The 22538-nt window shown below is 38.3% G+C and overlaps 2 protein-coding genes and 1 pseudogene across 6 annotated transcripts; 2 read left to right on the forward strand and 1 right to left on the reverse strand.

Moving 5' to 3' along the window:
- The first annotated feature begins 17 nt into the window (after nucleotides 1-17).
- On the forward strand, nucleotides 18-3905 carry LOC116187089 (protein INVOLVED IN DE NOVO 2-like). Of its 3 annotated transcripts, none has more exons than XM_031515684.1 (8): nucleotides 18-249; nucleotides 777-1388; nucleotides 1554-1738; nucleotides 1975-2055; nucleotides 2199-2399; nucleotides 2610-2822; nucleotides 3408-3620; nucleotides 3723-3905. In XM_031515684.1, exons 2-8 carry the CDS (start codon nucleotides 794-796, stop codon nucleotides 3792-3794), a joined length of 1560 nt encoding a protein of 519 aa, XP_031371544.1. In that variant the 5' UTR covers nucleotides 18-249; nucleotides 777-793; the 3' UTR covers nucleotides 3795-3905. The 3 variants fall into 3 exon arrangements, 2 of the variants coding, with proteins under 2 accessions (XP_031371544.1, XP_031371543.1); XM_031515683.1 differs by having other exon boundaries at nucleotides 18-239; XR_004151974.1 differs by lacking the exon at nucleotides 3723-3905 and having other exon boundaries at nucleotides 18-1388; nucleotides 2610-2976; nucleotides 3408-3530.
- Nucleotides 3906-4049: 144 nt separating this feature from the next.
- LOC116187091 lies at nucleotides 4050-6863 on the reverse strand (annotated as a pseudogene).
- Nucleotides 6864-16628: 9765 nt separating this feature from the next.
- On the forward strand, nucleotides 16629-20712 carry LOC116188917 (telomere repeat-binding protein 3-like). 3 transcript variants are annotated; one of them, XM_031518367.1, is made up of 10 exons: nucleotides 16629-16937; nucleotides 17573-17690; nucleotides 17773-18493; nucleotides 18598-18774; nucleotides 18868-18930; nucleotides 19027-19106; nucleotides 19230-19474; nucleotides 19562-19891; nucleotides 19968-20031; nucleotides 20171-20712. In XM_031518367.1, the coding sequence occupies exons 2-10, from the start codon at nucleotides 17610-17612 to the stop codon at nucleotides 20390-20392; spliced, it is 1983 nt and encodes a 660-aa protein (XP_031374227.1). In that variant the 5' UTR covers nucleotides 16629-16937; nucleotides 17573-17609; the 3' UTR covers nucleotides 20393-20712. The 3 variants fall into 3 exon arrangements, with proteins under 3 accessions (XP_031374227.1, XP_031374228.1, XP_031374229.1); XM_031518368.1 differs by lacking the exon at nucleotides 16629-16937 and adding an exon at nucleotides 16962-17443; XM_031518369.1 differs by lacking the exon at nucleotides 16629-16937 and adding an exon at nucleotides 16962-17331.
- Nucleotides 20713-22538: the final 1826 nt, after the last annotated feature.

Below are 22538 nucleotides of genomic sequence, written 5' to 3' on the forward strand. Positions count from 1 at the left end.
TACATTCCAAGTAAAAAGATTAGGTCCTTCAGTGAAAAAATATTAAATTTGAGGGATCCCCCCTCAAAATCTCTGTCCTAACCGGCCACGCCTTCCTCCCTCTGCAGCTCTGCTGACGCTTCATGCCCCCTCCTCCATTGATCCTCAAACCGCCATTTCTGCAACACCGGGAAGAAGCTCGGAAGGATCACTGCCATTGCATTCTTCCTCCTTTTGGCCGTCGAAGGCGTTTCCACGAAGTCAGTTGTAGTAACTTTCCTTCCTTTCTGCTCTGCCCTTCAACTCATGTTCACCCATTCAAGCTGTAATGCAGATTTGTCTTTCAGTTTTCATGAAATGCTGTGCGTTCTTCCTGTAGCTTAAGGTTTCCTGTAGCTCTGTGGTCTTATGTTTTGGAGGAAATGAGCTCAGCTGCTCGATATGAGCGTGTTTGGTGCTCTATCCCGGTGCTCGGTTTTCTTCTCTTGATATGTATATCTCCGACGACTGTCAACGGCTTCTTTCGATGGAATATTCCAGCGATGAGGCCAACCTTCGTTGTAATATCTATACACGAAACAGAAAAGAGCTTCATTTCTTCCTTCTCTTGCCTTCCTTGAACATTTCATTTGCTAGCATCTCTCTGTTAAGTGGAGACCGGAGTATGAGGTCTTAGCGTCCTTCACATTATCCATCTTTCTAAACTTTAACCCATTCAGAATGATCTTCAGTGATGCAGGTGAAGCAAATTTTCTATATTCTATTGGATCAACATGTTTTAGTTGCTTTTTGCACAGGCGACAGTTCTTAAACCATGAATCGAGCAGACATGGATGTAGACATGGCAGAGGATGGCGAGAAGTTTGTTTGGCCTTGGACAGGAATCCTGGTGAATATAACCATCAGAAGGGTGAGAAATGGGCAATATGTCGGGATGAGTGGACGGGAACTGAAAAATGAACTTATGAGGAGAGGTTTTGATCCTGTGAGAGTTCGTCCTCTGTGGAACAAGCAGGGCCACTCTGGAAATGCGGTGGTGGAATTTAAGAGAGGTTGGGTTGGTTTTCATGATGCCTTGTTGTTCGCGAGGGCTTACGAAGCAGACAGTCATGGACGCTGGGATTGGTACGCTAGTAATGAAACAGATGCTGGGCTTTATGCTTGGATTGCCCGTGAGAGTGACTACAATTCCTATGGTATCGTTGGGGAGTATCTGACCAAGGCTGGAGATCTTAAAACAGTTTCGGAATTTATGGAGGAAGAGGCTCGAAAGCATGATATACTCGTATCACATCTTAAAAGAGTAATAGAGCTCAAGGATAAGCACTTACAGGAGATGCAAGAAAAAAACGACCAAGTTTCATGGGCTGTTCACCAATTTACTGTCCTGAAAGAAAAGCTCAATGCAGGTTTGTTCCTCGGCTTCTGATGTTATGTCTTATATATTACGAATAGATGCTTGATTAGGCGTTATGTTATTATTTGGCTGTCAAAATGTCGTGCTAGCAAGAAGGGTGGAGCTTCCTGCTTACTGTAGGAACATAAACGCATGTTTTTTATATTCCCCTTTACAGCAATAGATAACATACGGATGGCTACGGAAGATCAGTTGCAGAGAGTGCTCAACAGCCATGAAAAGTTCAAGTTGTGCATGGAATCTCAGGCAAAGGAGCTTGAGTTGTCTGAGTTTGAGCTAAAGGAGCGTCAGGCCCGGATTGATAGAGAAACAAACAACGTTGTAAAAGGGACCCAAAGGAAGGTACTATATACTTTTTTAGGGTCCCTCGTTCATGTTTTAAGATAATCCCTGTCTTCTCGCAGTGTTCTGATGTTTTCTTCGATATACGTAATGAAACAGATATTATGATGGTTGCTCTTTCATATTCTGTTAACTCGCTTGGCTTTTATCAGCCCTTTAATTATCATATGGAACAAACTCTAGGAACTACGTGTTTGCTGGACAAAACACCTGATTGACTCCTATTTCATCTTCAGAATTCCATACAAGATTGTTCATTCCAATCTTTGGACTGGCCCAGAGCTGATCAAAATGTAGCCACACTGGCGAAGGATCAGGTAAGTCAGTCAGTTCTTAGTGTACTTAAAGAGAAAGCACTACTTGCATTTTTCACATATTGATGTAGTTCTCATCAGTCAAGCTATTTGTTTAGTGAAAAAATGAGGTCCTTCATCCTCAAATCATCCAGTTGGTGTGGCAGGTTGAGGACAGAGGAGAACCGGAGTTGGAAATCGAACAGTTGGGATGGAAACTCAGAGTAAAGAGAAGGAGGCGTTCGGTGTCTGAAGAATGCACAGACAAGGAAGGAAGCCATACGAGCATACAAATACTTCAATCTCCTGTACTTAAGGAGCCTGAGGAACATGTTATACTTCATGAAGCTTGCCAAGACTTAATTAAGGTAATTGTATTTCTTCCGTTCATTTTTTCCTAATTAAAAAATTATAAATTCTTTCGTGACTACTTCTTGGATGATTTGATTTACATCGCAGTGCACGTGCATAAGCAAAGTTAAACCACGGGATTTCCTTTTCCATTGTTTCTCGATGCTTTTTATTTTCTTAATACATTCATTTGAAGATTAATAATGTGATTGTTACTCGCATTGTAGGTAATGGAAAAAGCAGCCAATAGTTCTTGGATAGGTACCATGAAAAATGAAGATGTCAAAACAAGACCAGTCCCTGAAGTATTAGAGCTGAAGTATAATGAAGAACACGAAGCAGAGAGGAAACTTTCAGCACTGTGCTACTTGTGGAAGGAATATTTGAATAATACAGCCTTGAAGCCTTTCCCATTGACATCGAATGAAGGAATGCATTCGGTATGCTCATCATAGATGCCTTGCTGTAATTTATACCCGAATTAGTTCCTCTATTAAAGCAGTCTAGTGTGATCAATTTCACTCGAGACGGACCCTCAAGATGGAAGTGCCCTCTTAAGAGGTTGGCAGCGCTTAACCTTCCGTGCGGATTGAGGTTCTCCTTTCATTATTACACTTTAGATATGACGCTAAATTATGACAGCTAATGATAAGTGTTTGACGAACTATGAGGCTTCTTTATGAAGTACAGAATTGAATCACGCAGTTCATAAAATGTGAATCTACAGAGATGAAGAGACACACAGTTCTTTTCCAGATTGGTATATGATACATATGGTTCAAGATGTATGTATGGTGCATGCAAGTAAATTACTTGGATATTTTCAAGTAATTTACTTGTTTTTTACATAATTTACTTCAGTTATAAGTAATTTTCTTGAAAATTTTCAAATAAATACTTGTACATACCATACATGCATTTCAGGTGTATGTATCATAGAATTTTCATTCTTTTCCTTTGTTTTTCGATGCTTTTCATTTTACAACATTTTAAGATTAATAATGTCACAGTTTCTTGCATTGTAGGTAATGAAAAAAGTAGCCAATGGTTCTTGGATAGGTCCTGAGACAAATGGAGATGTCGAAACAAGACTGGTTTCTGAAGTACTGGAGCTAAAGTGTAGTGAAGAACAAGAGGCAGAGAGGAAACTCTCAGTACTATGCTACTTGTGGATGGAATATATGAATAATACAGCCTGGAAGCCTTTCCCATTGACATTGAATGTAGGAATGAATTCGGTAAGCCTATTATAGGTGCCTCGCTGTATCATACCCGAATTAGTTCCACCATTAAAATAATCCCATGCGATCATTTTCACTTGAGATGGTCTCCTGTTTCAGGAAGTGATATGTGCAGAAAAGGAACAACTGCAAGGATTGATGAAGCCTGTGAGACTGCGACAGCAGCCATAATGGAGATCGATTCATGTTTAACTAAGAGGGAATCAAGTGTTTCTGTTTAAGCTTAATGGAGTAGTTGGAGTTCTATATCGGTCAGAAAGCTTCTGATGTGCTGCCACATGAATGACACAGAAAATCTGGACTCTGAAGATGGAAGTGCCCTCTTAAGAGGTCGGCAGCACCCAACTTTCCGTGCGGATTGAGGTTTTTCTTTCATTACTAGGCTTTAGATATGAATCTAAATTATGACAGCTAATGCGATAAGTGTTTGACAAACTATGATGCTTCTTTATGAAGTAGCAGAATTGAACCACACAGTTCTTATAATGTGAATCTACATAGATAAAGAGAAATGAATAGGCCAAGCTGTGGGCTATGAGTCTGCAGCCACTAAAGCTCCTCAAATTCCTTCCTCCTTTCCATCTCCTTCTCTGCCATCAACCCCTTGTAAAGAACTTAAAACACGCCTTCATATTCCATCGACTTTTCATTACTAAAATAGGCAAAAAAGAAGAGAATTTACTCGATGTACCCGCACTGAACTTAATTTCTTGCCTACACTGGGTGCGATATGGTTGAGTGGGAAAACTAGACTCGGAAGTTCTTGCCCGAGAAAGTCTGACCGAACTGCCAGTTGGATGGGACGATGTTCCACGAGGTGGAGGTGCGCCGGTCGCTCCCGGTGACCCTGAAGGAGAGCGACTGGCCCACCAGGACAGCGTTGGACTGCCAGTTCTGGTCCCAGTTCCGGCTCATGCTCATCCACCCGGTATTTGACCCCTTCACGCTTGCCCTCACGATGTCACCTGCACCCGCCACATTGGTGATCAGGACCAAGTTGAAGTATCTGAAGCCATTGATCGTGAATCTGATGCCTCCCTGCTTTCTGCATGGCACCCTGGAACATAACAAAAAAGCACATGCTATGAAGTTAGCCATAGATAGAATCAAGTCAAGTCAATGTTCCCACAAACTTCAACCTAATCGGGACCGCAACTCTTGGTCAGATCAGTACTAGCACTTTGAATCGAATTTACATCAAGTCATGCAAAAGATAAGGTTGGTAAGGTTTATTGAGGTTATATGACTTTCAATGGATACGTAATAAATCCACTTGGAGCCAGTAAGAATTCACCTAAACTTCCTAGCTATCGATCCGGCTGCAAACTAGAAAGATGAGACCGAGGAATATCATCGATAACACGTAAATTCTACTGCATGTAATATAGATCATGGAATCATTTGGTCTATGTCCATGGCTAGAGCCTCGGGCATAAGTATAACATGAAAAGCTGTTGACGAAGGGGACGCGGTTTGGACGGACGGAGATGCGATTCTGTTTCTTTTGCTTTTGTGGAAGATCGTGTCATTACGCGGGAATGGGACTGTTTGGGCCCATTACGGGCCCCCCGGGCCCCACTTAATTGGGCTTCTTCCGGCTGAGTTGTCAGAGGTCAGATGCTCCGATGCGGACGTGACCACGCAGGTGGGGACACCACCCCGCCCTCAAAAGGAGTCAGATAGAACCACGGACGGTCCTGTTCGTACCCCACCATGAAATCAATTTCCTACCTTCAGATGGACTTGTTTGGACAGCGTGGGAAAGAACAAAATCAAAAAGTCAAAGGACAGCCAATCAGGTCACTCGTTACCCCTCCTTGAAGTTTTTCCATAAATAGTAACATCTTCTAATGCAATTTATTCAATTGCATCCACTGATACTCGTGTCATCGGTATCAATGGTGGACTGTCGGTTTAAAGATCAAATTGTGCCAAAATAAGCAATACAAAAATTCCTCAAATAAAAAACAATACACACAAAAAAGAAATGCACTAGCGTGGGAAAAAAAAATCAAAATTCACCTTTTTAAAAAAAGCTTTATAATTGAAAAAAAATTGGAAGACAAGATAAATTTAATTAAAAAAAAGATTTTACTGACCAGGAACGAATCCAGATTAATTTTGCAGTACTAAAACTAATACCATTGCTGTTGCTTTTAATGAGGGAATTTAATTAATTCCTACTTAGGTAGCTCTATTTCTATTCCGTGATTCTTTTTTTTTTTTTTGTGGAGGGCCCAATTTTGGTCGCTTTATCTATTTTTGTCAAAGAATCTGGTTTATTAATTACCGTCTTCCAATTTGTACGATAAATCTTTTTCAAAAAGGAAAATGTGCTTACGATAAATCTTCATGTATGCATAACCTAATTGATCAGTGTCTACGGGCATTTACAGAAATCAAAAACTTACCGGCGATACGAGACGGGGACGATGCCGGCCCTGTACTCGGCAATCTTGAGGAACATGGGCATGGCGAGGTCGAAGTGGGGACGGGGAGGGTTGCACCACCCGCCGTTGTCGTTGGGGAGGGCGTAGTTGGGCGGGCAGAAGTTGGTGGCGGTGATGAAGATGGAGGGGCTGCCCGGGTGGCACCACTGCGGGTCGTCCATGCACTTGATCTAGAAGCACGCCCCGCAGCTGAACCCATCCTGGAACAGCGCGGTGCTCAGCGCTGCCGTGTTCACCCCGTATCCCTGGCTGTACAGGTTGCCATACCCGCACGCCCCACCTGCCAAAAAGAATGTCGCACTAGTCAGTTGACACTGGTTATTATGCGCGCCGGGCCTCAATAACTCTGCTACAAGTCACGCAATGGAGCTACGACAGAGGATCCCGATCGGCATTTTCACGCATCTACAGCCGGCATGAAGTTCGATCCCCGATGCTTAGTAATTACTCTAACAAGCTTAACATAGTTTAGAAAAAAGGGCATTATTCTCTACAAGGACGTACGTACGTACCCATGGTGCCGGAGGCATCGTTGCCACCGTAAAAGGTGGCATGGGCACTCTGCCATGGGCCACCGCGGTAGACGCCAGGGATTCTGGCCTCAGCCGCCACCAGAAACGCCGCCAAATGGACAATGCCGATGGCTATGCTTGCAATATCGGCCATTCTCCCTCTCCGATCTGTGTTGTATGAAGAAATTGAAGAGAGTGAGTGTGTGAAGAGAATGTAGCGAGAGGGCTGCTATTTATCGAAGAGAAGACAGAGAGTGAGGGAGTGAATATGAAGAGGAAACAGTATCAAAAGAAAAAGGTAAAAATTCTTATTTTGGGAGAAGAGTACGCGAAATTATTATCAGGGACATTACTCGTTATTGGAGTCAGCCACGGTTAAGAAATATTATCTAGCCACAGTTTAGAAATATTATCGAATAACATTCAACAGGTCGAGCATGGCATTTGACAAGATATAGTACATCCAAAGTTGAAAGGTAGAAGCCGACCAAAAATCGTGCTTTAGACTTTTACTATCCGATAGGTTCCGAGGACCCGGTTGGCCCATCTCGGGTGCTAACATGCTCAATTATTAGAGAAGAATGGTAATGGGTCTCTCTTGCTTAATCATGTTTGGTCTCATCTTAATTAGAAGAAATATATTCTCTTTAGAGCAGAATATTTGGGAAAACTTCAATTTTAGCCTTTTCCTTGGCAGTGCAATCCCATCCAATCAAATCCTTAAAAGCCTTTCTCCCTAATTATTTACTAGGATTGTGATTGTCTTCCATTTGAAGGAAATGGTAAGAGAATCTCAATGTTTACATTAATTTGCTGCAGGGTGAGAAAAAAGGAAACCAAGTGGTATATATTCTTCGAATAAAATAAAATAGTATTCGTGTTTATGATTTTAGAATTTTTCCCTTTTTAACACATAAATTTTTCCAATGAAACCTCAAGACATTCACATCCTATTGGTGAAGAGTTTGATACTCATATTGTGCTTTGTTTTAGAGTTAAGTAGATGTGAGTTTTTATTTTAATTGAGTTGTAATGATTGTGTTATTGAATTATAAGAAAAAAATGTGAAAAAGTAATAAATAGTTAAGAGAAAGTAATGATTAATTAAGAAAAAATAATGATTGTGTTGTTGAATTATGAAAAAAGTAATTAATATTTGAAAGAAATTAATAAATGTTTTATTGAATTGAAAATAAGTGAAATGGAGTTAAAATTAAAATTAAAATCATTTCTTAAAACAAACAAGCTGTCAAACTTTGATTTGACTCAAGACATAAAGTGCGTCCAATTGATTTTTTAATATTAGTGAAAGTGTAATTTTTTTGGGTAAAAGTGAAACATCCTTTAAGTTTTTGGTACAAGGCATGGGTTGGTCCCGCTTGAAGCAGCAAGTCTACCTCAGATGGACCTGTGAGTCGGGATATACAAAGTATTTATGCCAAAAATAATAGCTAGCTGGAAAGATTTTGCAACTCTTTTGAAATCCCAAATTTTCAAAAATTATTATCAAGATTGTCTTCCTTCAATAGATATCTCGATAATAGACCACCTCAAATCAAATCTTCTGGACCACATAATTCGATAAAATACTACAAAAGGCATAAACTGGTTGTTGAAATTTTTTTTTATAAAAAAATGGACAATTATAAAAGAATAAATAGGGGCAAGAAGAAGAAGGGAAAAAAAAAAGTAACACTAAAATCTAATTGAAAGGTGTGGGCCGGGCCTCGAGGCCCATAATGAATATACAAGAAATCACTATACTTCTGTTGCAAGTTCTGTCATTCAACAAATATATACAGGCTTTTTTGTCTCTACCAAACTATATGTCTTTCTTACCTTCCCTTCTTGTTGTTTTATATTCGGTTTGTGGTCACTAGACGATAAAATATAATGCATTATAGGGGCCGGAACATTTCGAGGAAGCGAAAATAGAAAACGTACAGTGCATGTAAATGATATTATTTTTTAGACAATCGTGACGCATAAAATTACATTACACAACTATTTATCATATTCGAACGAAGCTCGGCTATTTTCTCCTTTTTCTTTTTTAAGTTATGGAAGCATATAGGACAATAGGAGTAGAGAATCTAGAGACGTTAAAATTATGGCGATGCATGTGGTACAGTACGAAAGCAGTATCATTGCTTCTTACCTAATTGCATCAAATTATATATCCCGTGCTCCAAAAGTTTATACATCTAATCACCATAGAAAAGTTAATCATACTATCAAATCGAAACTCAATACTTTTTTCTTAACTTGAGATATCACATACACATATATATATACTTGTGTCTCCTTACATGCATATCTCGCACCTTAGTGAACAACAAATCGAAATTAGTCGTATTAATCATGGTTCAGAGAGGGGGCAAATTAATTGAATTGAAATTTTATGATTATATATACACATATTTCACAACCCTAATTAGGGTTAAGCACCATTGATCATAATTTCTCCCATTGCTTCAGAGCCTAATAACACTTCGTGGATAAGTTTGTGGAGCAAGCAATTCACCAAAAAAACAAAAAAAGAATCATTCCCAAAAAATAAAAGTTTGTGAAGCAAGCAAAGGCGCAGAATCATATTTCAACATACTCCTTCCCACATACAATCTCCCACAATATATTTCTTCAAATTGTATATCATATATGCTGATATATATATATATATATATATAGGCATATGTAGATACTAAAACAATTTCAGTGTTCACCTTTTCCTTCTAGAAATAGAAATTAATCGACAGATTCCTGAGGGGACCATCTAATAAATTAATTCCTTCTATTTGTTGATTCTTAAGAATAAGGTAATGTGCCCACTTTAGTCACAATATCAATATGTTTGGCTCTTGGCAGCTTTAGATATATATATATATATATATATATATATATTTATTTATTTATTTATTTATTTATTTCAAGCTTCACCGAAATAATCAACTAACTTAACTGCCATCTAGAAATAAAGTTAATAAGAACTGATCCAGCAAAAAGAAACAAAAAAAGTTAATAAGAACTATCTATTTTGTGCATAAATGCCTGATATGAAGATTGAATCGATAAAATCAATGTGATGATTAATATGATTATTAGTCGGGAATGTGACAGACAAAAGTATTTCGATTTCGATTTCGCATGATATGATTGTACAGAAGTCCCACAAGTTTGGTTTTTTTTGTTTTCTTTTTTGTCTTCCATTCATTTTGCACGATGGTTGATGGGATTGAAAGCAACCATGCATGACATGACCCCGTAATTGTCGGGTCTCATAATATTTCTTAGCAATAATTCTCACATTCAGCTTCCCCATTCATTTAATGATATTTCCATTGCTATAATATAATTCCCTCTTTAGCAGCACGCATTAGCACGAAGATGTTTACTTTACAATAAGAAGTTAACGGGCTGTGTTCTTGTGTCATTTTTCGGGAAAATTGATTTATATAATTAATCTTTTAACCACAAATTTGGTACTTTTCAAAAATCGTAAGTGATTTTATCATCGGACGTCGTTAGAAATGATATTGTAGACAGAATTTCAGAACTCCTTGCAAACAAACTGTCAAGCAATCTACTTGAAACACTATAGAATGGATATTTGCCACAACTCATAGATGACTTTATCATTTGTTGATGGAAAATGATTTTGTTCTATTGTATTTAGCAATACGGAGTTCTTTAAAAACAAGCCGTCAAACGACATACTCAAAATGCACAATACAGTTTTACAGAAAAGGGGGAAAAGAGAAAAAGAAAAAAAAAAGAGGTATTTTAGAATACCTCACTTCTTCTCTCTCTTCCTCCCTCTCTTCCAGACTCGATCCTCTGATTAAAGGGCCATAAATACCTATGGCTCACCATTAGACCAAAGGCGAGCAGGTGAATTTGGCAGCAAGCTTTCATGATATACATACAAAAAAGATATTGGGCCCTAACTTATGGGCTTGCTTGCTGACTTGTGAGTGTTCTTTTTGGGCCCACCACCCTCTCTGTGTATGTTGATCTGTTTTATTTGGAGTGCAAAAGAACGTTTAGGGACAAAAAAAGAAAAAGAAAAAAAAAAGGAGGTATTTTAGAATACCTCTCATGTCCTTTTCCCTGCCCTCACGTACGAGACTCAAACCCATGATCAATGGGCCATACAAGACTATGGCTCACCAATAGACCGAAGGCGAGTTGGTGAAATTTGCATAAGTCCCAAGCAAAATTCTGTCGGCATCTATGCTGTGGCTGGGCCCACAGAAAAAGTGTAGTGAGGCGGACGTATCCGATTACGTATAAGAAGGTGCAAGTCGGGCTTGATTCAATCTGATCGTTATTACGTATCGGATTGTCGGTACGAATGAGTGTGAAATCTCATAAATTCGTTTAGTTTATCAGTTTCGATGTCATTCAAGTAAACCAAATAAGCTCAATTTCGCAAAACGAAAGCGACCCGAGTTGATAAATTTTGTTTGTATGATGTCTTGTGATGTGATGATGCTTTCGCAAGTGTAAGTCCAAAATATGGCCATGAGGCGGTGGAACCCAAGATTCTTACATAAAGATCAAGATTTTCCTATCCATGGCAATGTGTTGAATTTGAATGATTACTTTTATCATTTTCAATCCCGCTTTTACGAGGCAACTTGTGATCCTTGTCTACACGTGTTACGTGTTTTTAAACATGATCATAAGTGTCTAAACATCCGCTTCAACAATTGACCGATATTATACAACCGCGAGTCCATCTCCAATTCAAAAATTTAAATTGTTGAGTGGTGATACCACGTTTCATATAAAATTTAAAACTATTTCCTTTGCTATCCGATGTGAAATTGCCCTTTATTTTAACTCTCGACAAAAATAGACCATTTACGTTGATTTGATCCAGATGAATTCATGCCCCTAGAGAAGTTGAACAAGAAAAATTAACTGCGGTTTGTTGTTCACGAATTTAGTTGGATAATATCCATTAGAAATTCAAAGTGACCGAGAGGCTGCTCCCGCGAGCTTCACCAGCTCCACGTGAAGAGCATTTGACTGTATCGACACGAACTCGACCCTAATCTACTAGTGTCGAACCTATAGTCCTGATTAATATCACTGTTTCTATGTGCTCAGCATGGACAAGATTATAATCTCCTCCTCCAATTAATCCTAATTGGACCTCCAACCCGTATGCCATAAATGGTTCTCCCCCTTCCTCGCCCCCTCTTCCTCCATAGCTGGCGGAGATAACATAGACAAGCTGTTAACCCACAACTCATCACATGCTATTTTAATTTTAATTATGCCTAATCATATTATTATAATAAAAAGGAAAATAAAGGGAGAAAAAAAAAAGAAAAGGCCAAAAAGGAAAAATGAGATAGTAGTAGTCTATCACATGCAATTTCGGCTGTGTCCAAATTCACAGGGATCCCACCCTGCTCCCCTGCAAATCTGACAAAAGGTTTTGTTGATAATAAATTAAACCGGTCGCCCTTTCCATCTTAATTAAATTAATTCGGGTTACCAACTCATCATTAGTACCCTCCATTAATCAATCTTTTTTATCCTGATCAGATCCCTTCGCATCCATCTTGCATGATTCCCAATCGAGGCAGTGAACAGCTTATGGTCGCGATGCCCTCGAGCCAGTAACTATCCCAACATACATGAAACCCCGCGTAGTTGTAGGCGTCAAAGACTGGAGGTTCAGTGAGTGATTTAAGGGTGCGTTTGGATTTAGAGTTAAAATAAATTTATTTTTTATTTTGATTTTGATTGTGGAAAAAGACAAATGAGATGTGATTATAAATTTGACTTAGGAAACGTGTGATTTTGTTGTGTAGTGTGTTGAGTTAAAGTTAAAGTTAAAATTTTTTACTTGGGAAATGTGTATTTTTGTTATGTAGTATGTTGAGTTAAAGTTAAAGTTAAAGTTAAAATTAAGTGTCTTTCGATCCAAATAGGCCTAAGTATCTTGAAAATCTATTAGCACAATTGATCGATGTAACCTTTTTCTTTTGTAGCTGGTATTTCTTTTTAATTATCCAAGAGCTTTAATTTCTTTTCCTTTTTAATCTTTTTTTTTTTTGGTTGGGGGTAGAAAGATTCTATTTCTGTTCACTGTGATTTATCATCAGAGTGGATATACTTGCCTTGTGGCACAAGTGCATATGTTATTCTAAGAACATGATAATGATGATTATCATTAGTTATTTAAGTGTTTATGTAATTATTATACTATAAAACACCGACAGATCGATTTAGCTTTTTTGCGTTATCACTCCACGCGGCCCTATAATTACATTCCTTTTCTTTTAATTTGATGAATAATCAAAACTTCAGGTCTGCATGCCCTTCTCCCCATCATTTACATGTTCATGTGTTGTGTGCGCTTGACAGGCACCCAACGTCATGTCTGTCCTATCTGCCCATTTGATCAGATTTCGTTTTCGGTTTCTGAAAATTCCGAAGTGTGACTGGGATCTATTTTTCATTTGTATCAAAGTTAAAAATATGAGAACTTTTCCAGAAAATTCGAAATCTTCTGCTGCATAATCCAATATTTTTGTTTTAACTTATAATTAAAGTGGATCGTTGTTTTTTTTTTTCGACTTAAGATTTTACAGAAGTGATTTACATGAAATTTGTGCTCTCATAGCACAACGTTGGACCATTCGTATGTAAAAATGAATAATATATTATATTGTCATGTGCACTAATCTATTATCTTTACCAAATACTATAGACTCTCTCTCATCTCGGCCAATAACCTAGGAGAAATAAATTATAATTAAAGTTTCTGAATAATAATCTAATAATATTCAAAGACCTCTCCTTAAAACATTTTTTTTGCCTATATATACACACGCGAGAAGAGTTAACGTAAAACATTCATATTAAAAATAGAACTATTATATTCTCGAGGTCTTTTGATATTTGCAACTTGGCATGTTAGAATTGTTATGTTATTTGGGTTACGAGGAAGTGAGTACGCGTAGCATAAGGAGAAGGAAAAATAAGGAATGCATGAAATTCCATCGAATAAGAATTTTTCGATATCAATAGATGGGTAGTCCATTTCATGATTAGAACCTCTTTCCTTTGTTGAATTGTCGATTTGCCACACGGATTTTTGTCGAGTTGAAGAGCCAAGACGGAGCCTTATTCTCACAATTTAGAGCCCCGCAAGTTATCTCTTTTTGACCGGAAAAGTGACGTTCGTTCTTCAAACGGAAAGAAGAAGCAGAAGAAGAAGAAGAAGGAGATGAGGAATTCCTATTGGCCGGTCCTTTTTACACGTGGCACTCGGACAAGTGCTTTATCTTGCTGATTGACAGAATTGAGGACATCTGGTTTTTTTTTTTTTGGGTGCGAGACAGATTTGCGGTGTCAGAGAAACTGACAAGACAAAAGGCAGACGACGCTTTTCATCCCGGGGATGAGAAGAGAAGAGAAGAGAAGAGATTGAGAATGAGATGAACTGCCGGAGAGAGAGAGAGAGAGAGAGAAAGAGAGAGAGACTGACAGACAGACAACATCTCCTTTCTCCGCCACTCGTTTCGGTGCTTCCGATGCTTCTCCATTCTTCCCTTCCTTCAAAACACACACGACGACACACGTAACAATTCTAAAATCTTCTATGGCAATGAATTCACCCAAAAACATACGGCCAAGATAATTTCTACCGGGATAATTATTCATTACTATTTTCACAATTAAAATAATAATTATTTTTTTTCGATTATTCGTTATTTTTTTTCATAATTCAACAATAAAATCATTACAATTTTAAATAAATATAATTATTTATAATTAGAATGGAGTGGAGTTCGAATTATGTTTTGCTCTTTGATATCTAGTTATCTAAATCGAACCCCAACAGCTGAGGATTTTTTTTATTTTATATTTTAACTCTAACGACCGAGACTCCATTTATTGACTATGCTGAATCATAAGATAAAATATTGAATCTGGGAGAGAATTAAATAATTAGTTTATCATCACTGTAAGCGACGCCGTCAAGTTTCTTGGTTCATCCGTTTGCCAGTGCTTGCCACCGGACAATATCCACAATTGATAGTGCAAACACCGTCAACTTCGAGTATAAATTTAAAGTATATTCTAGTTGTCATTTTCTTTTATCCACTTGTCCTACGACTTCTATAACATTTATCCACCATCAAATAAAAAAGCAAATATATATATCCACGGAACTGGGGTCAGCGACATTTTTATGTCATAATCAGTTCTTTCTTATCGTATTACTTAGAAAATGATTATTATTTAGAATTTTCACGTGTGAAATGGTATATATTTCATGTAACATTGAATTGAAGAATAATTCATTGTAATTTGCTGTTATTCATTCTTGTGTTATTGGTCATATTACATTTATTTTTTGGATCTAATAAGTGTTATTGAATTAACCCATATTTATCACGATCCAATTTTGAATTTCCTTTGTTCCGAACACTCCTTGTTTTGTTTGGTAGCCCAGGGAAGGAAAAACTCCCCCTGGGTTTGTTTTATTTTTCAAACTTGGCTATCTAATACCAATGAATAAAAAAAAACATATTTAAATATCTGAAGTTAGACGTTTCAAAAGTATTTTAAAATATTCACATATTCGGAGTCAAAGGTGGGAAGGATATGAGAAATATCGTCAATCAAAACTCAAGATGTATTGCAACTCTATTCCTCGAAAGCCATATACAATAGTCGAAGATTGATGTTCATTATCATATAATTCGAGCCTAACCATCTTATCAATGCATAAGAAATAATAAGGAGGAAAATGCAATTTAAAAGAAATAAAAGTAATAACTTGTACCTAGCTACCAATACCGATCAAATTCACTGGGATTTAATTACTTGGTTATTAATTACCTGGGAATTCAGGTAATAAAGATACATATGGTTCAACCATTAGACATGTTTTCTTCGTCCGGCAAATTACAGATGGCTTTCTAATCGTATCCTGAACTTTTGTATGGATAAAATTCTGTTTTTCGATAATAATTTATCCTAAAAAATTAATTGCAGAAGACGAAGATAGACTGAAATGTATATATCCTGCGTGCCTTTGTGTTTTCCTCTCAAAGATCTTTCAAATTTGAGTAAAACGGAACGTTCATTCAATATTATGATGTAATAAAGTTAGAGGAAGATGGATTGTCCCTAATCACATGCTCGGCCTTCGACGATGGGAGAACCACATTAAGACTTTCACGATTGTCAATTGGGTCGAACACTATTTTGGGCAGAAGTACCTTTATCTACGTAACGAGGATCTGTCAAGCATTAAGCTTGTAGAATATCTTTCTGTTGCTTATTCATATATGTCTTGCTAACAATAAGCTTGACCTTCTTCACGAGCCCCGGTGAACAGTCTAGTTAGGCCCATCATCGCAGTTCGGTGATTTACACCTAACAATTTATGTTTCCCTGGTCTGCCCATGTTTCCCGATTATGTCATAATCGAATAAGAACTCACGAGCAACAAGCCCGTCCCGTCCGCTGGCAACTGGAAAAATTATGGGGCAGTCAACTTTTTTTAATTAGGTAGCTGCTTTAGGTGGATTCTTTAAAATAATCGAGGATTAGATCTAACACGCATATTCTAATCCATCATCATTAAATTAACCCCACAATTATTTATTTAAACTTATAATTTTACTATGGTTAGTTTATCCTTGAATAAAGAAATATTTACATTTCAAAGTTGGGAATTAAAGATAAGTAATACTTTATTACCCCATATATGTATATTAAAAAAGATAAAAGGAAACACGCGAAAGATGACGTGGCAGGCGTTGTCCAATCATACGGACCACCACGTGGCGGGGAGCCAGTCCCCTCAAGAAAAGTAAAAGTGCGCGGGGGTTTTACGGTCCAAACCAAAGCCAAGAGATTAGAGAGGTTTATGTAAGGTTGGGGTTTACCGGGTGCAGCCGGTGGACCGGTGGGGGTCCACGACCGGACGGTCAGGTTGTGTGGTCAGAATGAGAAGGGGATATTGTTAATTATATATCCATATGGAGGTGGGTTTAAGAACTGTTCCTTGGATGGTTTCTTTTCGTACAGAAAGAGAGAGCGAAAGGCAAAGCAGAGGTTTTTGTCGTCTCTGTACCGAATTAGAGTAACAGAGGAAGGAGATTCATTTTTCATATTACATACATTTCAGGGAAAAAGGTAAAACTTTCCCAGCAGAGCGAGAGATTTCCCTGGAGGAGATCTCTTGTTGGGTTGATCGTCACGCAACGCAATTCTCCCGATCGGGTTCGTCGGAAGGCGCGGAATTCTGGTGGAAAGTCGTGAGCTTTGGCGTTAAATTTCAAAAGTTGGAAAGGCCCACGATCGTCATTTACGAGGTGAGTTGTTCTTCCTCGAGCTTTCTGGGTTGTCTTCTTCTGTTGATTCCTGGGACTGTTGATGTTGATCTGTCCCAAATTCTCTGCGAGGGAGAGATTTTCTTCAGAATTTGTTGGGTTTTTTTGAATTTCGGTTGACAATTGGGGTCTGATCGGCGGAGTCAACAGACTTTCTGCGCCTTGTGATTGGATCTGGTTGCGAGTTACAATCGCGAGATCATGAGGAATTGTTCGAACGAAAATTGGGTCCTCTCTGTCCATCATATTTTGAGGTTTATGGGCTTTGTTTGGTGCAGAAGTTCCAATTTTTAATGAAACATTCAATCAGAGGAAGCTCAAATGAGAGTCATCGTTAATCTTGAGGAGAGAAGAAGAAAAAAATTAGTTGATTTTGGTACCAAACTCTTCTCTAACCGGCAGTGCTCACGCTGAAGTCTTTTTTCGTATTAAATGAGCCTGTGATACAAGCACAATTCTCCAGTGATCGATCGATATATTGGGTCACGGTGATTATCCGGATATCTCTATGTTGTTGGATTTCCGGGATCCGCAAAACATTTTTATTTGTATTTTTATTAACCATTGCATTCAAATTCTTTTTAGATCTTTGGTTGATTTGAATTCTGGAATTACAGCGTAGAAGGACCAGCAAGGGTATGCATTTCCTCAGCTATGGTGCAGAAGAAGAGGCTGGACAATAGATCAATCGGCTTTCAGGTCTCGACCATACCTCGAGCTCCCAGATCAGCTAGGGTGAGTAGAACTTTCGGTTCTTTGGATGATAATTCATTGGTCAAAAACAGCCTTTTTGCTGACTCATGGATATTGCCTGTAGAGGAGGGGCTTGCACAAGAAGACAGCGGATAATAGCGATGTTTGCCCTATTGAATTGCTTGCCTCTTTAGCTGGCAAGTTGCTGCAGGAGACTGAAAGTTCTGCCTCTAATACTGCATCTGAAGAGAACGATCAGATAGCAATCCATAAAGATTCCCCTAAAGATCAAATTCGGGATGAGGATAAACCATTGAAATCAGAAGAGCAGGGTAGTTGTGGAGATGGTGTCTTTATGACAGAGCAGGCTTCAGAAATTAGCCAGCAAAAGGATTCCTTGAAAAGATCTCCAGAAGTTGAGAGCGATGCCCTCTGGGATTGCAGTTCAGTGTTTACCGGTTCGGCTTGCTCGGAAAAGGAAAGTAGTGATGCAAAGTCTACAATTAGCAAAAGCATCTTCCTTGATTCTGGGCCTTTGAAATTTGAGAAGCCGGTAGCTGTTGTCGAGAAAGTAGCTGATCTGCCCAATTTGAAGGATTCAATGGGAGATCATGTTAACATGCCATGTTTTACTAGTGCCTTTTCTCCCAGGCAAAACAATGGCATGAAATTAGATAGAAAAGATGATGACGAAAACTTTTCCCGTTTCAATAAGTCTCAAACCACCAAACCCAAACCATATCGGCACTCTCAGCATATTGTAGACTGCAGAATAAGGAAGCTGCTTAATTCCAAGCACTGGAATGTAGCTCCACAGTTGAAGGATTGCGAACATTCTAAAGCTGGTACCTGTCGATTAATGAGTTCTACCTACAATCCTTTTCTTCTTCATGAACTCTTTTGCAAGCAATTATCTTTTTACTGAGGTTTGTTCTGTTTCATCATATAGATGGAGGTAGGAAGCTTTCAAATCTAAAGAGGAGAACCTTTTACAGCCGTGAAAGGTACCATCGTGACTTTCTCCACAAGAGAAGGAAGCTGCTTCATGGAAGTTCCATTATGATCTCTGATGGCATCCTTAGCAGCGATAATGATTCCAGCTGTCATCAGAAGGTTAAGAATGGAGGTGCGTTTACCATTAACCTTGAGTCGTATTTTCTCTTTACCTTATGTTTTTAGAATTTCAATCTGATGTTCTTTTTTCAATTATTTCTGCCAGAATGTGGGGCTTTTTCTCCTCGATCAGGTGATCTAGCATCTTTTGATGCCAAGAATTCTCATGGTATGCAAACCTCTGATGAATTAATGTTCATTTAGTTCATGTTGCTTTCTCCTGCTAGTAAGAAACTCACATATACTGTACCATATTCTCATGCAGTTAAATTTAGCATCAAATCTTTCAAGATACCCGAGCTCTTTATTGATGTCCCTGAAACGGCAACTGTCGGTTCACTGAAGGTATGTGATATAGCATTCAGTAAACCTTTTCTCTCAAATAACCAATTTAGCGTTCTCTACTATGTGTGAGTTAGTGAGTCCTGCCTTCAATATGTACTTATTGGAACAAGCTACTTTTTGCAGAGGACTATTATGGAGGCTGTAACTGCTATCCTTGGAAGAGGACTCCGCGTTGGTGTCCTGCTACGAGGCAAGAAGATTCGTGACGACAGCAAGACTCTGCTTCAAACTGGAATCTCCTGTGAAGGGAATCTCGACACGCTTGGTTTCACGTTGGAACCTAATCTAACACAACCTCCTCCAACTAATATAGCTCCTGAAGATTCTCCTTGTACATTACCGTGCAGGGCTCCCCAGCAACTAACGGGGTACTTGAGAATAGCTCTGAAGAAATAGTTTTCGATCTGTTTTCTATGTGATCATCTGAACTCATTCTTGTTCTCTATCCGGTTCAGGTCTCTGGAAAAACCCATAGCAGACATGGGACTGGGGGCTTCTGATCCTGCATCTGACCCAGCTAACTTGACTGACATGTGCAATAACAACGTAGATAATAGCCATGAACTTATTGTTTCTTCAAATCCTAATATTGCAACTGACACACCCCAGTTGGAATCAAGAGCAATTGTTCCTCTTCCCGAGACAAATCTCGAGCCGCTAGCTATAGTTCCAGCTAACCAGAAGAATAAGCGTACTGAACTCTCTCAGCGTCGCATTAGGAGACCCTTCTCTGTCTCGGAGGTGGAAGCACTAGTTCAGGCTGTTGAGGAACTCGGAACTGGAAGGTAATATTGAGCCCCACTTTGGATTCCAAGTCTTGTTGAAAGAGAAGAGGATCTCTAAGAGTGGTTGATTTTGCAGGTGGCGTGATGTTAAGTTACGTGCTTTTGAGAATGCAGACCACCGAACTTACGTGGACTTGAAGGTAATAACTACTAACTGATCCTGAATATCGCGTTCTTTATTTATTTTTTATTTACTAGTATTATTATTATTATTTTGAGATTGAGATTGCCATCTTACTTTTTTCCCCAAAGTAATGTTTTCTCGTCATTAATTTTTAGGATAAATGGAAGACGCTAGTTCACACAGCAAGCATAGCTCCACAACAAAGGAGGGGGGAACCGGTCCCACAGGAGCTCCTGGACCGAGTGATGGCCGCTCACTCCTACTGGTCTCAGCACCAATCGAAGCAGAACGGGAAGACCAATGCTATCGCCGGGTCTCCTCTGAAGATCACCGATGGTTCTGCTGCTCTTACTGGGATTGGAGTTGAAGGTATTTGATTGACAGTAGCAACAGTTGCGGATCTGATGGCCTGGAAGTGTTGTACAAATTGTTCAAAAATTTCATGTACCATGATGCTCACTCTCTCTCACTCTCACTCACACGATTCTTTGCCGAGTTCCTCCGTCATAGGAGGGATGCCGGTGTTTTTTGTAAATAGTTGGTCGAATAAGTTCTTGTAACCGGAATTTATTACACCTTTCTGATTCATTTGTTGCAATTTCTGTAAAGTACATTTCAAATTGATGAAAACAGGTCATTTGTAGTATCAGCTTCATCAAGTTATTTATGAAATACAAGAGTTATTTTTTCAAGTGTATAATAATACATTGCTCTTCCTATATATATTGGTTTTTGTTGGAAATATCTAGTGAACTACACTATTGGATTGAACAACTACATGAGCTTGGTAATTCGATGAATTTCATCCGATCAGTCTCGTTTGGAAGCACCACGTATGTTGAGCTTGCATAATCCCCACGATGCATGATATGTTGTATAAAGTTATCACGAGCTAAATAAAATTACAAGCCCCATAACCTATCAGACCGCTGGCTACGAGAAGCTCTAGGAACTGTCTCCAGGCAAGGCAGGAATAGCAAGAAACAATCCATCCGTATCTTATCAAACACATGGTCGATTATTAAGGAGATTTGCTATTCATAACGAACGTCATATTTATTATTTAATTTCTGAGTTTTCCAAATAAAAAAACAAAGAAAATTTATTTTTTACGTCTTACTTTTTAAGATAAATATGCATATATATATATATATTATTAATTAATGCTGAAGGTTTAATTTCTGAGGGGGGGTATGATTTTAGGTGACCAATCATAAGAAGTGGAGAATCCCATCGTCCTTGGAAACTTCTTGGAATAAAAAATGGAGCGGTGGGTGTTAACCTTCCGGCCACGCTACGTCACGTGGTGTGTTCTTTAAGTCAAATCTGTTAAAGTTAAACTCCTTTAACCCCTCCTTCATCCTCCCCCCCTCAGGTTGGTTGGTTGCTCCACCTCACATTTTGTTCCGTGCCCTCCTACCCTTTTACTTTCTCCCCTATTTATCGGGTTTTCGTTACGCGTTTTTTTTAAATTAAAATGACAATGTCCCTATCGAAAAAAGTTCGACCTTCTTATTGCATACAGACTAATCACAGTCAAGAACTCGTGATATGCTAATTTATGTCCGATGCTATTTTATTCGCCAACTAAGAAGAATATATATATATATATATATTATAAAGTAAAAAGAGGCCAAGAAGCATGTGAGACCTCACATGGCTGCATGAGCATCATAGAGTTTTATACTGCAAGTAACCCGCTGGGCTGCCCGCCACTGTTACTCTTCCTTGTTCAATACCCTTTCTTTTTTTTTTTTCCTTTACTCCTTTTCTGTTTATTGATTTCTTTTTAATGGGCAGATTCTTTTTTCTGTTACGTAAATTTTTATTCCTATATATAAATGATAAATAATAGCCACAGAAAAAAAGATTAATAATAAACAAGTGAAGCAATATTCAAAGAGGGTTTGTAGCACAATTTAGTAAGTAAGGTCGATATCCTAGACTCAATAGTCGTGGTGAGATGATTTTACATTTTTATTAACTATTAAAATTTATATCTCATTGCACTAATTCACGATTTTTTCTTGTGATTAAAAAAAAAAAAAGCAAAGCAAGAGCCGTTCCAAGAAGATGACGGCTCTCAGATCCCAATCCAACTGTTCCTAACATTTGCTTATGCAACACTTTGGAAAAAGCAAAAATGCATGCCTGATATTGAAAATCCTCCGTTTATATTCAATTAAGGAAAGAGAGAAAAAAAGAAAAAAGAAAAAAGAAGAAGATATTTCTCTCATGCAAATGAATCTACTCCTCGAAGAATAGTAGATAGAAAAGAATATTCAGTGTATAATGAATGTGTCTCATGTTATAGTTACATGTGCATATCTCATATCATGTTAAAAGCATGTTAGGTACCAAATCCGTGCTCCATAGACGAAGTTGTTAGATGGGGGCTTCATACCGTCCTGATCACGAGCTCTCTTTATATCATGTAATCGTGTAATATAATATTCTCAGTATCAATAATAAGATCTATATATGGTCGGACGAAATTGAAGTCTTGAAAGTGAAGAGAGCATG

The sequence above is a fragment of the Punica granatum genome, chromosome 8 (genome assembly GCF_007655135.1).
Source record: "Punica granatum isolate Tunisia-2019 chromosome 8, ASM765513v2, whole genome shotgun sequence".
Taxonomy (NCBI): domain Eukaryota; kingdom Viridiplantae; phylum Streptophyta; class Magnoliopsida; order Myrtales; family Lythraceae; genus Punica; species Punica granatum.